The sequence below is a fragment of the Mercenaria mercenaria genome, chromosome 19 (genome assembly GCF_021730395.1).
Source record: "Mercenaria mercenaria strain notata chromosome 19, MADL_Memer_1, whole genome shotgun sequence".
Lineage (NCBI taxonomy): Eukaryota > Metazoa > Mollusca > Bivalvia > Venerida > Veneridae > Mercenaria > Mercenaria mercenaria.
Window position 1 is genome coordinate 36,354,370 of NC_069379.1, and position 16,914 is coordinate 36,371,283.

General features: G+C 35.5%; 1 protein-coding gene across 2 annotated transcripts in view; it reads left to right on the forward strand.

Annotated features, from left to right (window-relative positions):
• Positions 1–8,773: 8,773 nt before the first annotated feature.
• The window catches only part of LOC123542996 (uncharacterized), an 82,145-nt gene continuing 74,004 nt past the window's right edge, over positions 8,774–16,914 (forward strand). For both annotated transcript variants that reach the window (XM_045329054.2, XM_045329055.2), the window contains exons 1-2: positions 8,774–8,926; positions 15,378–15,598. In XM_045329054.2, the coding sequence (XP_045184989.2) occupies positions 8,897–8,926; positions 15,378–15,598 (251 nt within the window). In that variant the 5' untranslated portion in view covers positions 8,774–8,896. The remainder of the gene's footprint in view (positions 8,927–15,377; positions 15,599–16,914) is intronic.

Sequence of the window (16,914 nt, forward strand, 5' to 3'; positions counted from 1 at the left end):
GTGTCTTTTCATATTGAATTTATTAAACGAGTTAAATAAAATAATAAAATGCGATGCTCTGCACCAAACTGAAGAATAATTTCGTATCGTTTTACAGGTTTTGAAATCAAAATATGAGCATATTTGAAAATTTACTGCTCAAGCACACCAACGTATTTTGTTTAATCGCAGAATATGAAGAAATATTTCATTGGAACTTTATTATTTGCAACCGGAAGTGGATAAGTAAAGTATATGCGATTTGTTTTGTGTGACTTTTATAACATTTGTTGTCGCTGATTTTGATATTCTTTGTAAATAGCCAGAAAATAACTTTTAAAACAAATGACCTGTTTATCATACAATCTAAACATCATAACTGCTTGTCCGATAATACCCCCATGTCCGATAATACCCTGATCGACGTTAGATATCGTCCCAACACTTTAAGAAATAATGGATGAGAATATATTCTTTTTTGACATATAAATTGCTTTTAAGACCGCATCTAGAGAATAGCCTAAGCATCCGGTCTCGTCGTCACATGTGTTTTCCATAATCCTGCAGTTAGTTAGAGGTTTATTTAAAGGACAGAAACGATTACAACTCCATGTATTACTGCATTTTATAAAAATGAATTACTTCCCTTCCATGATTTTTTTTCTTTTTTGGAAAAACTGCGTAATTGTCCTATTTCACATTCCCCTTATGAGAGGTTCTGGGATTATTCAACAGTCTAGCTGAACCACTAAGCATGTTTTAGAACTACTGAGGCAGAAATGATTTATTTTTCTGTCTGTCTTAGCTGTAACCGTCAAGATAGATCGATAATCTTTTATGCAAATCTTTGACGAATGTGATAATTTAAAATTGTTCATATTTTCATGATATTTTTTTTTAAAGGTAAACACATCAAATTGATACTTAATATGATAAAAAAATTCTACCTTGACTGAAAAACCAATTAAGTTAGATAAATCAAATCTTTAGAATATCGCAAGTGAAAATCTCACATGTATCCAGTGTTCAATGAATATCATTTGCGACATGGCGAAAGAATGAAAAAAAGAGCCATCAGAATGAATTGACGTCTCGACGTTGGGTATTACGACAGGATTTTTATTCGCCAACAACGAAAAAAGACTGATATTTTCGATTACCATGAAGTTGATGGCCTTTTTTTCTGTGCGGGGAGCAATTGGTAAGCTGAGCACCAGCTAACCTATCACACTCTAATTTTTTACCACCTTACGACCACGGAATAAACTTCTCCTGGTTGTACAAAACTATTAATCTCTTGATTCCTTCAAACAACAGTTCAAAAGAAATGTCCCAAGTATCAAAATGCCGGAGACAAAAGTGTCAAAATCTTCATACAAGACGTCGCATGGATTGCAGCGCATTAAACCAACGCCTGTTTTGGAAAAAAAAAAGTTTAATTTCCATTATGTGTGGAGACACCGAAAGCACTTATCAATTTTTGTAGTGTGCTCTCGTTACACGCGTGCAAAAACTCGTTTACTAAGCAACACTTGTGACAATTGTACTATGGCACTCCATTTAATTATTGTTGAATTTGAACATCGATGGCAATCTTGGTGACCATGAGATTACTGTTCCCGGTGGACTCGATTGTTTACTGTTGAATTTGAATTGGTGACCATGAGATTACTGTTCCCGGTGGACTCGATTGTATAACCCGATTTTCTCCAGTACTTACTCTGATTTGGCCCGATTTACACCGGTTTCAGCCGGATTAGTTGTGCACGTATCGATTTGGTACACATGAGGGACGTGCCGAATAGCCCGACCGAAATATCATATCGCATTTCGGTGTACTGATAATAGTGGAGCAGCTTAGTGTGAAAATCTAAGGAAATACTTCACTTGATGATACAAGTATGAAATTTACACTAAATGTTCATCATATGACCCAGATTCAAAAATGATCGAGGGCCATTTAAAAATCATCCATTTTCAAGATGGCCTCCAAATTTCAAAATGACTGCCAGAATTGAGGTATTTTTTATATAATCAGGATCTGTAAGTTTCTAAAATATCATATTTGTATGGCTGTAACATGTTTTTTCCTATCAATTTGTTCCCATAATCAGATACTTTTATTTTTAATGTTGCCTTTTCCAAATATCGACCCATATAAGAAGGCTGCCATCTTTAAAATGGCCGCCAGACTTTTAGATAACGTTCTTATCACGGCCAAGTATGAGTCTCCTACTTTCAGTGCTATAACCATCGACTATTGATTAGATCCTGGTCCCAGATAAACCTGAAAGCATATTATTATGATACTGGCCTGAAATAAACTAATATGGTTTACATGGACTTCTCTTCTTTTCAATCTGTTCTTTGTTCTACCCTTCATTTCTTGCTTTGTTTCACTGAGAAACAGTATCAAAATCATGACAATACTGAACCATTGCTAATCAGCTGAAACAAAATCTTTAATTAAATGATATGTGTGATGATTCTATAGAATGAACTACAAGCACTACAAGGGCACACTGATATAGTTCATAATGTCATGTTACTCAGCATGGGGTCCAGTGACAACTTCAATACGTATATGTAACAAAAAAAAACAAGTCGTATCCCATACAGCAAAATGTTAGAATATATATTGAAGGCGGAAAAAGGATAGTTCCTTGGCCTTCAAGTTAAAATAGTACATACTTTGTATTAACAGAGACCAAATTTGAATATATCATTGTAAGTTTAAGTGTTTAAGTGTCTGTGCTTTTGTTTATGTTCTATTTCAAACTCTTGATAATGTTGATAAGAGTTGAATAGAAGACCTCCTAAACTATGGAATAGCTTTCTTAGATGCGTTGAAAATAAAACTAAACTTCTGAGTTTTCGTGAGGATAAAACAAGACGTATCACTAATGGTGATGAATACCCCCAGATATCAGCTTATTGTCAGAGTAACAGGGTTATTGAAAATATGATACGTTGCTTTGTATATTGTACAGGGAGAAAGTGTACAAAGACGCACAAAAATGGTGGACAAAACTGTATAAGATCTCCATACTTCACTGTTGTACCTTAAAAAGAAGAAAGTAGGTCAAGATCAAGGTCACTGAAAATCAGTTTTGAAATGTTTGTTTAAAACTGTACAAGTGGTTCGAATTTTATGGCAATATCTTAAAAAAAGAAGAAATCAAGTCAGTAGGTCAAGGTCATGGACAAAGGACCATGTAATCTGCTTTTTTAATCTTGTCTTTTGGCATTTTCTGTGATATGAAGGCTCCATAACCACAAATCAAATCAAACCTACAACATTTTCGTTTATGTCGTGTTTGGAGACCTGTGGGTTTCCACTTTTTTATTTTATTAGATCACCAAGGGTCATCAACTAGTTATACTTAACAAATAAAGTATGTTAAAAATCCAATGTAACTCTGTTCGTATTTGAGACAAATAAAGGGCAACAACTTAGTCAAAACTCATTCTAATGGAACGTGTTTTGCACATGCATAACACTACACTTGGTACCAATGATAATAGTAATAACAAGGTGTGATAAAAGTCTGGCATACAATGACTGATAAATAGCGCGGACATTTTTCCCATATACATATATAGAAAAAAATAATAAAGGGCTATTTTTTTTTTTGTTTCGGCTAGAACACGATTTCCGATGTGTATAATTTCATGGGTATAGTAAATCAAAAGAAATAGTTTCTTAAGGTTTGACTTATAAGAAAATGTTGCTATTGACTGTGCGAGTGCTCACGCTGTCCTATTTCTTTATCCCCTCGTGGTTTATAGGACGCATTTTCTAACGATGTTAATTTATTGCATTGAATGTAATCTGAGTGTAATGTATATAAAACTTATATTGGTTGGTGTACTCCAGATTTTACCATTGTTAAAAAACAAAACTGCAAGTTATAAAAACTTAAGTATTGAAATTCTAAGCCATACAAAATTGATTACAAATTAAAAGAATATGAATACTACAGACTGATATTCTGTTCTAAACTGAAACGAAAGTGTATAAATAAAACCAAGGAGCTACGTTCAATAAACGCTTGATACCCCCAGTGGCATCCTTATCGGTAGATTTTGCACCTAAGTCCAAAACGAGGTCAAGGTCAAACTGAGGTCAGGTGATGTTTGAAGATGAGGAATGGTCACAGTTTACATCTGTATTTGTATCAATTCATTCTTGTAAGGGGTATTGATGCTAGACGAAACGGTCCCATTTGGTTAACCAAGAGATGACCCATATAAAGCAAACTAAGTCCAAACTGAGGTCAAGGTCAAGGTCAAACTGAGGTCAGGTAATGTTTGAAGATGAAGAATGCTCACAGGTTACATCTGTATTAGTATAAAATCATTCTAGTAAGGGTATTGATGCAAGACGAAACGGTCCCATTTGGTTAACCTCATGTGGACGAACGGACGGACGGACGGACATGACAATCACTATATGTCTCCGGCATCTGTAGATGCTGGGGGCATAAAAATGCTATCGTTTTAATGTATTACATGCTTGCCTCAAATAAAGTACTGAAAAGTAAATACAAAATGGCGGCCATTTTGTTTTCGCGGCGGCCATCTTGAAAACGACATTATTTCAAGTGGCCCTTGATCCTATGTTAAAGCGCATGCCATGAAGTTACTGTCCTGTAAATTTGATGCTTGTATCATCAACTGAAGTATTTATGCGATATCCTGCTCCACTATAACGCAATCGGGATAGCCCGTGGCATAGATCGAGCCCACGCACAGTTCTCTATTCAACTAAGATATTTATGGAACAAACAGACGCATAACATAGAGTTAATCCCTACTGGAAATTTATTACTTTTTTATAAAATTTTGTAATTAATATCCCATTTAATATAAAAAGTATTAAAACGTGGTCTATTCTATTGATTTCAATATAAGTCTAGGTTTATACTTGCATTTGATAAATATTTCAACTACTTAATTGAGACAAAATGCAAATTAGCTTCGGAATCTATCTGCTTTTAATCTGTCTTGGTTGCGCAACCGAGATAGACAAGGGGAGTTAATAATAATTTTATAAACTTTCTAATTACTTTTGGCTTGTCAATGCAAATTTCTGACAACGTTAATATAACAGTGCTATTATTAATATTATTCCTTACGAAAAATGTGTTGTTGTTTTTTTCATTTATACTTATACCAAAATAACGATTAATTGGCCCCAACCAGGATTCGAAAGTCAAATTATGAACATTATTTCCAGTGAAAATCTGATTTGTATTAAGAGCTCGGTGAAGGAAAGTCAAATTATAAACATTATTTCCAGTGAAAAACAGACTTGTATTAAGAGCTCGGTGAAGGGAAGTCAAATTATAAACATTATTTCCAGTGAATAAGAGCTCGGTGAACACAAATAAGTGTAAATGATCAGCTGATTAAGTTTTGAACAAATCCATTAATTGATTTAAATTTGATTAACAACCTTAATTTAAGCCTCATTTTTGTACATTTTTTTCTTTTTTTTTTTTTTTTTTTTTTTTTTGCAGTATAGTTATAACACGTTATCTTTAGCAAAACTAGGTAATTCAATATATTTTGATAAGCTTTTGCCTCCAGATCTAAACTATTGTACACGTGTTCACAAGTTGTGCTGTACTGGTTTGATATTGTCCCTAGGCGCCGTCAGACCAGTTTTAGTTTTAAGTTGTGCTGTGCTGTGCTGTTGGCGACTCCGTGTTAAAAGCCGAGAAGTGAAAATAGTGAAATATTCTACTTTTTGAACACTACCTGGTCACATTCTATGGCCGGACCTCTAGTATAGGGCCACCTCTGGTAAACGATTTTGTTTGGTCTCAGGCGATTGCCTTGATCTATAATTACATCATTCGTATGACTAATAGTTTTTCTTGTTATGGGGGCTCGAACCGGATCGAAATATATGTATCTACCATATATAAACATGGTTAAAAACAATGATATTTCTTAAGTGTAAACACTCCTTACTCATCTTCTGTGATTCAGTAAAGCTATCCAAGGCCCTGATCTTTGTCAGGGCCAATACATATTCATCCATAAATGGTAGTTATAGGTAAGCAAGTCGAATTTCGAGTAACGTTTATCAAAATTTCGAGTGACGTTAGAATATTTATCTAAATTTCAACTGACGTTAGTAGAATTTCCGTTTTGATAAGTCTAAATTTAGATTTAGTAGTATACAGTCAAATCTGTATTGAGCAGCTAGTCCTGTGAGCGGAACAATATGGCTGCCTAGGACAAGATGGCTGGTTAAGATAAGTTGAAACAAGAATAATAAGTCAATTTGGAAAGTAAGCTTACTAGCTGTTTACTGCTTACGACAAATTGCTTCCATATATGGTAGTTAGTAAACCGAATTTCGAGTAATGCAAGTCAAAATTTCAAGATAGTAAGTCGACATTTCGAGCAAGTAGGTAGAAATTTTGAATTATGTATCTCAAATTTAGAGCAAGTTTGTCGAGATTTCGAGTTAATAAAATGAAAAAAGATGACCATACGGAAGAACATTTGTGCCAGGTGCGTGATATATTGATCATCTTTTAATTTCACAAAATAAACTTTCAGAACGAAGCGTTTAAAAAGCATCTAGAAGAACCAAAATATGTCTCATTTTTGTTAAAACTTGTACATGCAGCTTTTAAAAGATCTTACAACTTGTGCACACACTGAAAGAAATTGTAAGCAATACACTTACAACATGTATACGGTTCCTGGCAAACTGGACATAAATATGGAACAACCGACCTAACGTATGCCAGCCTTGTGGCTTCCTCGCATGTATGAAAGGATTATACATCCAAAGGATTAGCGGAGAGGGACAAGTAGTTCCAAGCCTCCGCGGATGCATCTTATACCTTATGAGTATATGTCTTGAGTGACAAACATCCTGTCTTTATATGGCATCCCCACTTTTTTCGGTTGCCTTATTCTTTTTTTTCTGTTTTTTTTTTTTTTTTTTCAACCGTGGTGTTGCTGTAGATAGACTTTGGTAACCGCGCAGAGTACAAATAATTTTAAATCAAAACCGAACACGCAATGCCTACAGTGTAGCATGCTATGTCTAAAACTGAATTGTCTGACATTTTGAGCATTTACATTGCCCCCATAGTATTGCAAATGTTAAACTGAACAATTAAAATTGTTGCTGCAAGCATGGAGGTTATGCTACCATTAATGGGCGTCTGTTTAAGGGACATGTGATTGTTAATTGCTTGTAGTTAAATTTATTGTACGTTCTTTTCATAGTGTGATGTGCACAAGCTTGTGGTCCGCTTGATTTACTGTGTACGTTTTGCAATAAATCATATTCAGTTAAAATGCGAAACAGTACAAAGACGTGTCATTATTTACCCAATTTTGTTACTAGATCTTCGTTTGTATAATCTGAGTTCAACTGAAATACATAACTTGATATTCCCTTTTCTCAGCCACGCGGAGGAACCAGCACCTAACACAAAACATCAGAGAAATCAGTCTCAAGCCGGGGCAAGTCAACGCTTTAACGGTTATTGTTTGGAGGACGAAGGGTTAAGACGAACAAATGACGAAGGAGACACGTGCTCAGAAGATAGATACTGTCTGGGCAAGACACGCAGACCTACCAAGCGAATCGCGTCTAGTGTAGGATAATTTTCCGTATTCTTCTTACATTCAGGTTTCATTAGCCGCGTTACATTGGTTATTTATAAGAATACAATGTATCTTGCAAAAACCTAATGTCAGTAAGTTTGTACCACTTAGTCACTTTCAGAATAGATCTAGGCCTACTCGCTTTTAAAAATTATGGATTTTTGAGAGAAATTATTTTTCGCCTAAAATGTGAGTTAGTCCCTTTAAAATTGTCCTGGATATTTTTAAGCATGCTAAGGCAATGCTGATGTCATCACGTAATAGCCAGCGGTCAGGTGGGCCGTTGAAAAATAGTACGGCAACCATGTTTCTTTCGCCTACGCCTCGGTCATTGAATACTAAATTTTCAAGACACCTTGGAGTCACAAGGTAAGGATGTCCTCCATATTGAATATACTTTACTGAAACGAATCTCAAAAACTTAGCGAAGTAAGAGGATTGAAACGTATAACCTTAACATATTTTCCCGCCACTCACGTGCACGTGCATGCATGGGCAGACCTTTTGGTTTTCTCATCACGGAACTCGGTATGAAATTACAATATAAAACCTACTACTCAAGTGTACAAAATTAATAAACATGAGGCCTAATTTGATCTTCGGCCTTGATTGATTAAAACCTTATCATTTAACGATCCACTATTTGCAGTTAAGCTTTTAATTAAGGTCGGAGACTCTTGTCCTGATTTTTTTTTGGCTACGCTTCTGCAACGCAGTCAAAATATAGAAAATGTAGTAAGTCATGTCATGCACTGTAACTTAACCTACTTATATATACAAGATGAAAAGTCCACAAATATTATCTCGTTTGCAAAATACTGAAATTTCTCCTGTTACAAACTTGTTATATAACGTCGCTCGTAGATCTCGGTGTAGGTGCGGCAAAAACGTCGGGCGCCTGTGGTCGGACACTGGTTACTGGATTCATTGGGAATGCCTTGACAGTTGTCGTGATCTACACTAAATAGATGCAAGAGCTCGACATTCTGCGTTTTACAGAAACAGTTAGGCTGTTGGGTTGTAAAATTCTTCTAACATTTTGCCCGAGGTGTTTCTTTCGAAAAGCGAAAATATAAACATGTTTTGGTCGTATCATAGCTGCACACAGTGAATTGGCATGTGACAGTAGTTGACCAGTGAATGCGGAGATTTATGTGACGTCATCGAAACTCCTCCCACAAATGTGTATTTCCTGTAATGGCTGACACAGGCAACGTAGGATGTTTCAGATACAAATATTGGATATTTTCCAAAGGATAGACAAATTTCAAACAAGATGACAAATGTACAGCCTTCTATCCAACAGGTTCGATCATTACTTGGTCATAAATACATATTTTATAGTGCCATCCCGCAAGTGTTCCGTTTATTACCCCCTAGAAACAAATTTTGTGGTCTCGTTTTGATGTTAGTTTTGACAGTTTGGCAACTGTCAAATTTGTACATCACGAGGTGGTAGAAGTCAGTGTCTTCTACTTGGCTGACGTTTAGTGTTGCCTTGTATTTAAAATTTGCTATGACAGCCTGTGAAACAGCAAGTTGTCGACATCTTGGATTCACAACTTGTCAGAACTCCCATGATTGCATGAATGATACAAAACAGGGCACCTGGGGCACTGTAAATCCAAAGGTTGAAGAGAGATGTTTTGATTAGTCATTGATTTTCAGTATGAAACAGTCACTACTATTGTTTTTAGTTTATTTATTCAGCATTGAATGTTTTCTAAATGTTTTGTGCAAATTTAGTTCGATCCCTTTTCAATTTTTGTTTTCTACTTCTTACTCCTCTTCTTCTGTGTACAGGAAGGAATCCAAGAACTAGATTGTACTTTGTCCATGGTTGGATTAGGGCAAGACAGTCACATCCCTAAAGACTGTACAGTTAAAAGTTTGTCAGTATACAATTAAAACTATGGTACACATGTATGTGAGCTGACAAGGAGGGGCTTAGGTTTTTCAGCAATCTGAAGCCTGAAGATAAGTTGGAGAGACACAGATTTAGATACATAGGACAGTGGAGTGATACCTGTATATAAACATATAGAGCTCTTGATATCTGACAGTAAATAAAGTTTCTTTTATCCATGCAAATTGACCATTGATCTTGGTACAGTAACACATGTGCCGGCCCTAGTCCTTGACTCTGAGTTACCTCTCCTGACAGTCTGTCAACACAGTAACATCAGTTTTGTGTTGACACGAGCAAGGGTAGATAAACTTAGGAATTGCTACTAGTTCTGCTTTATATCAACCTTTAAATCCAGGAAGTAATGTTGCAGAAGTTTGTGTGGAATAGGTTGCATACCACAGGAGTCCATGTTTATGTTGATCTATATACAGTCAGCTCGTCCCCTAGTCAACTCGTCTCCCAGTCAACTCATCCCCGATTTGGTCATTTTGTCCCCCTCGGCTATTTCAAATTGGTCATTTCGTCCCCCTTATTTGTTCCCCCTTTTTAAACGTATTTTTGAAAAAAAATCAAAATATGATAAATTACAAGTCGTTTTTTTTTTTCAAATATTAAAGTTTATTTTATGCTAACTAATGAAATACTGTATTCTATCAGTTAAATATTTTCATATCTCATCACTCACACTGTGAAAATATGAAATCTATATTTTCACACTGTGAGAGATATAGCTCCGCCCTCTCATTACATTGTGTATGAATTTTAAATTATTTTCTTAAAACAGGATGAAAATTGTAGTCGCACTTTGTTCTTTATAGTATATTTCTCGATTCAAATTATTTTACTTAAAGAGAATTTCATACCGCTATGCAGCAAAAAATAAAACAAAATGGAACTTTATGTTGCATGTGTCTTTATAACGTCATTGCACGTCTGACGTCATGTCTGTTTACGCGCGTCTGTTTACCGCGCTGAGATTAAAATAGTTGCAAAATGCACATCTTAACGTAATTCAGTATAAAATAATAAGAAAATTTGTTTGTTTTTCGTGAATATGGAATATATCTCACCTTGGAGAAAATTTTCACATTTTCACTCGCGCTACGTGCTCGTGAAAATATTTGAAATTTTCTCACTTCTCAGTGAGGTATATTCCATATTCACTCGAGAGAAACAAATATCCTCTATATATTTAATGCTGAAAACATACATAAGTTATTGTTTGTTTTTAAAACTTTTTTGCTTCAAAAATGATTGATTTAACAAAGAGGATTTTCTGGGTATTTTTTCTATATTTTTTTTTGTAAGTCTGCTACAACGTGATTGATTTTTTATGTTCGAATTAAATTTTGATGCTGCTTATTTTCAAACTCTTGAATAAGATTAAACTTCTTTATAACAAATAATTTCCTCAATCCAGTCAACAATTAACACATTTCATTCAGTCAATCAACAACTTCTCATGCAATTAAATACCATTAACACCTTCAATCAATGACTTTTAATGTGATTAATAACCTTTAACACCTTTCGTATATATAGGTATAGGCTTATTTATTTATTTATTTATTTATTTATTTTTTTTTTTTTTAGAAACCCCTGTCACCCGATTTTGAAGTATTTTCTTTTTATTTTATTTTAACCCTTAGCCTGCTGCGGCGAATTTAACAGCCTTTCAAATGCTTGAACCAGATCAGACGCCGTCTGATCAGTTCAAGCGTTTGTACTCTGACAATATTTCTTCCAATTTTGAGCAATGAATGAACTTTACAATTTAGCAGAGACATTTCCAGAGACGACAATTTATCTAGCATGCAAAGGTTAATGACAAAAATGAATAAAAAGCATGTTGGTTATCTTCAGTAATACATACATAAATATATCAGTTGTTTATTTATTTTTTTAATTCAGTATTTCTAATTAAATCTTTCTTTTGTTATGACCAGGGATAAGGATTTATTGCTCTCTCTTTTCTTACTATGATTCTTAAAAAGTTAATTCTTAAAAAAGTTAATTATTATATTATATTTTTATTACTAAAGGCATTGAATTTATTTCTTTATTTTATTTCAGTTAATTGTCTTATGTTTTCAGTATATTTCTTTTATTATTTTATCCAACCTTACTATCTAAGGTAACCATTTCCAATATAACTCCTTCGAAACTCAAGATGATGTTAAATACCAATTTTCAAAGTCAAAGATATCATAAAAAAGCGAAAATACCTCATATATTTAGGGGGACAAAATTACCAAAAGGGGGACGAGTAGACCAAAAGGGGGACGAGTTGACGAAATTTTATCATGAGGGGGATGAAATGACCAATTTTGGGGGACGAGTAGACCAAAAGGGGGACGAGTTGACGAAATTTTATCATGAGGGGGACGAAATGACCAATTTTAGGGGACGAAATGACCAAATCGGGGAAGAGTTGACTGGAGGACGAGTTGACTTGATACCTATATGTTACTGTGTTACTTACATCTTATGATCGTTTTATCAGTTTTTTAAACTGTGTACAAAGAGAGACTTTTAGTCTTTTATATGTAAATAGTTGTCACTTGTGGCTGCGCATGTATATAGTATTTTAATCAAATTGCCAGTATACTCTTCTAGTGTGGGGCGATTACTGAAGAAGACGATGATGATGATCTAATTGACTCACTGATTGTAATGTTGGATTTCCATTATTAGCAATACCCACTGAAATTCTTCAGCAGCCAGCAGATGTATATTATTATAGAGTCTGTTATTATACAGTCATCCCTAAAAAACTGGGATGCTTCACTTGTTGCTATATAAAGTGTAACCATATACTGATTTTGCCATAATTTGCTTTTCAGATGATAATTCTAATTAATTCTAATTCCCAATCTGACCTAAAGATGTTGATTCATACTTCAGTTAAACATATTTAATGAATTGTGTCATAGTGAAGTTAGTGTTTTAGGCAACCATAAAATTTCCTCTTTAAGTCCAGTTGCAAAAATATTTAGACTTTTATTGTATATACTTAGGAGTTTCTAATACATCCATTAGGATCAATGGAGAGCTTTGGATTACCAGTGCCCACTGGTATTTGTTCAGGGATTTTTAAGGCTGGTTTTGGGGCGGAATATGGGCCCCATCGCAATTGCAAAAATTTGCTTATTTTCCCAATTCTTAGGTTTAAATTTCCCAAAATTTTAGTGACCGTTGAGTGTCTGCTGTTTCTCACTGAAGAAATACAAGAAAATTTAGTAGACACTTTCAAAAGACAAAAAATGTAAAACAAAAGACTTGTAATATGACATCAAACAATAACAATTTTGAAATAAAGTTTGTATGATGATAAAACTTATTTTTTGTATTTCCCAATTTTCAGGTTTCACGTGCCATTTTTCCCAACTGAATGGGCCCTGGGCCCCAGTTTCTAAATGGTTAAAAATCCCTGTTGTTTGTCTGAGATTATTTCTAAAGCAGTTTGTTTGCCGCATCGGTTTTCATGTTGCTGAATTAAAACTATTTACACCTTGCCTCTTTGGGTTCAAATTTTGCTCAATACATGTACTTTCATGTGAGGAAACCATCCAGCTGGTATGCAAAATGCTAGTGGTGCCTTCCTTTGACTGCATGTTCACTTTAGATCTTTACCACTGAAGTGGGGCCTTCGTGGCCGAGTGGTTAAGGTCGCTGACTTCAAATCACTTGCCCCTCATCGATGTGGGTTTGGGCCTCACTCGGGGCTTTGAATTCGACATGTGAGGAAGCCATCCAGCTGGCTTATATATATAAATGGAAGGTCGGTGGCTCTACCCAGGTGCCCGCTCGTGATGAAATAACGCACGAAGGTGCACTTTGGGTCTTCCTCTATCATCAAAGCTGGAAAGTCCCCATATGACCTATAATTGTGTTGGTGCGACATCAAACCCAACAAAATAAACTACCACTAATGTAGTGGTCAGCATAAATTCCATAAATTGTGTTTATGGTACCTAAAACCAGACAAAAAATGGACAAAATGCCTTTGTATCATGTTGAAAAGATGCAGTCCAGGAACATAGGCAGATAAACTGATGCCAAGTTGCATTAAAAACATAAATACTGCTCAATTTACATTAGCCCAACATGCTGAAAGATTTCCATTGCTGCTGCTTTGAGGTAAAAATAATGACAGGGAACACTTCTTGACTGTCGTTTACCGTTGTGAGGAGTAACCATCGGGGTTGGGGGGAGGGGATACAACATTTTGTTATTACATGACTATATTCTATTCTTTCTCTGATTGGCTGAAAACGGTTCGGAAAATAATGAATACATATCATATCAACTTACCTTGGGTTATAAATAGTACGAAAATAAAAATAGATCGAAGTAGGTGCTTGGAAACCAGTATCAGCCTGATTTGGTCTAAATTTATTCCTTATTTCTTTATTAAAGATACAATTGTAATAACAAGACTGACTATACATTTATTCATGTAATAAAACAATTACTGACTTTTTCATAGGTTGATATCAGGATTTATCAACCCTCAAAAAGTTATATTCACCTCGCCTTCGGCTCGGTGAATATAACTCTTTTCGGGTTGATAAATCCTGGTATCAACCTATGAAAAAGTTGATAATTGTATATTGTGAGGAGGTAGCTGCTTGTCAACAGGACTGGTGCTGTTTTGGGAGGTTGTGCTGTATATGAAGTATCTTTGCCTTCAAGATGTATGTGGTTATTTATGTTCTGTTCTGGTATGTGATAAGGTGACACGTATGAAATGTGCCAAACATAATCCGTTACAATGTGATCACTCTGTCATAATGTTACATGTAGTTTCAAACTTCCATCACCACAAAACGCCTTCAGGTTTTAGTAAATGTTGGATCTTTTCTTAGGAAAACAACTTAAAATAGCTTGATAAGTTTATGCAATGAACTGAGGTTATTTTTGATTTGTTGTATCATTAAGGTAAAATATTGTGTCGCTCACTGGTGTTTTCATTATTTCAGAATATTAATGTTATCTTGCAAGCCTACTTGTAAGTTTATAAAGTGAACTGGAATACTTTCATTATTTTAAGTACACATATTTCTTCAATATAAAAACTTCTGCTGGTAGCTTGCAGAGATCAGTGGTTCTGATATGGTGCATGTCGTGTTTTGAGAGAAACTGGTCTGTGGTCTTCCTACACTATAACAACAGGATTGACATGGGATTGATATGGGCTGAGTGTGAAGCTATTGTTACTGTAAATAAAGTTAAAGAACAAGATACAATATTTTCGCGCTAATCCTTCATTTGTGTTAGAACCCCTGAGAAGCTCACTAGGGAGAGCGCAGCTCAGCCTATCGCAGGGTCGTGAGTTTGATCCTCGGGCGAGGCATATGTTCTCCATGACGATTTAATAAAAGACATTGTGTCTGAATTCACTCGTCCTCCACCTCAGATTCATGTTGGGTAGTTGGCAGATACTTGTGGAGAACAGGTTTGTACGTGTAGAGAATCCAGGAACACTGGTTAACCGTTAAGTGCTTGCCGTTAGATAACTGAAATGTATACTGCTGAAAAATGGCATTAAACCCAAAACAAACAAAGAACCACAGAGTTAAAAAACAATTAACTTTTTAAAGCCATGTTTAACCCTTATCATGCTGAACACGATTTATTCTGCTTTTGCAACCAAGTTAGATCATGATTAGCCTGCACATCCATGCAGTCTGATCATAATCTACACTGTTTGCCATTTAGTCAGTATCTTTTTGGTAAAGCAACCCTATTAACAATAATGGTACTGTCCAAATTGAAAGATGGACAAGTTCATTATAGAAATTTAGCAGGGTAAGGGTTAGAATGAAATATATGTCTTTCATTTCAGGATAGCCTGTCTAACATGCTGTCTCCGGAGGCGAAGGAATTTGTTCCCCGACAGTTCTCCGATGGCCCCAGTCAGTCAACACAGTTAGCCGATGGACTGTTAGGGGCAGGCCCAGCGGGGATGGTACTTGATGAGAAAGGGTTGCCGCAGCAAGCTCCGGTAAATGGGCTACCAAGTTACATGACAACCTGTTATCCTTTCGTGACTTCAGGAGAGCAAAGGTTTGTTACAGTGTACTTCTAGTTTACTTACTGTGGAACTTTTTATCCAATCAAGTTGAAAGAGGAGTGGCATCTTTGTCTTGGTAACTCCTCTTTTTACAGAGTTAAGTGATTTTGCCTATACTTCTAGAAATGCATTACTCTGAAGGGAACTTAAAGCTACTCGCCCACAGATTTTGTGAAATTTTTCAACATTTTCATTTCCACCGAGTTTGGCATAGATTGTATATATGACATAGAAAAATGATATAGTGGGTGAAAATAAAAGTTAAATATTGGTAAAAATGCAAGAAGAATGAACCTTTTCTGCATTATTTCAAAAGCGTTGCAACGGTTTACTACCTCCTGTACATTATTTTTGGTTATTTATAAGAATAATTTGTAAAATTTGTATGTCAATAAGTTTGTATAATAGGTCACTTTCAGATTACTCACTTTCTATGGATTTTGAGAGAAATTCGTTTTTGCCTAAAATGTGTGTGTTAGTCCCTTCAAGACAGTGTATTTTCAAAACATGAATGTACCTTGCCCAGTTTAGGACTTATCGCCCTTTGAAACTTTACAAAATACTGTGTACCTTGTTTTGCATTGCTAATAGAAGCATTGTGAATTAGCGAGAAAATGAATCAGCTATTGTACATTTTATGCTATCATTTCCAGAGAAAATAAATGCTTGAATTTCAAGTTTTGAATGCTGGTCTACAAATAGATGGATTCAGTACAACGAAACTCTGACTAATAACTCGCTCGGAATTTTAAAGGAAGAAGTTTCAGCATGCATTCAGTTATTCTGCACATATATATAATTATAACCAAACTTTGACAAGTCATGTAACCTACAATGTACTTCAATATATTCAGTGCATAGGAGTCCTTGCACTCTGAATTTTGCAATGTTCACTCTTTTTCCATTACTCCACTGGCCATTCATCCTGCCCTGTTTAGTAAATAGTCTTCAAAGGACTGAGTTCAGAGTAGGCCCTTTAGGTCACGAAACTTACCAGGGAGGTTGATCTTGACCAGCAGATGACCCCTATTTTTTTAGGTCAAAGGTCAAGGTCACAGTGACCCGGAACAGTTAAACCGTTTCCGGATGATAACTTGAGAAATGCTTGGGCCTAGCATCACGAAACTTAATAGGGAGATTGATCATGACCAGCAGATGACCCTGATTGATTTTGAGGTCAGTAGGTCAAAGGTCAAGGTCACAGTGACCCGGAACGGTCAAACCGTGTCTGGACATAACTTGGGAACGCTTGGGCCTAGGATCATGGAACTTAATTATTAGGGAGGTTCATCATGACCAGCAGCTGACC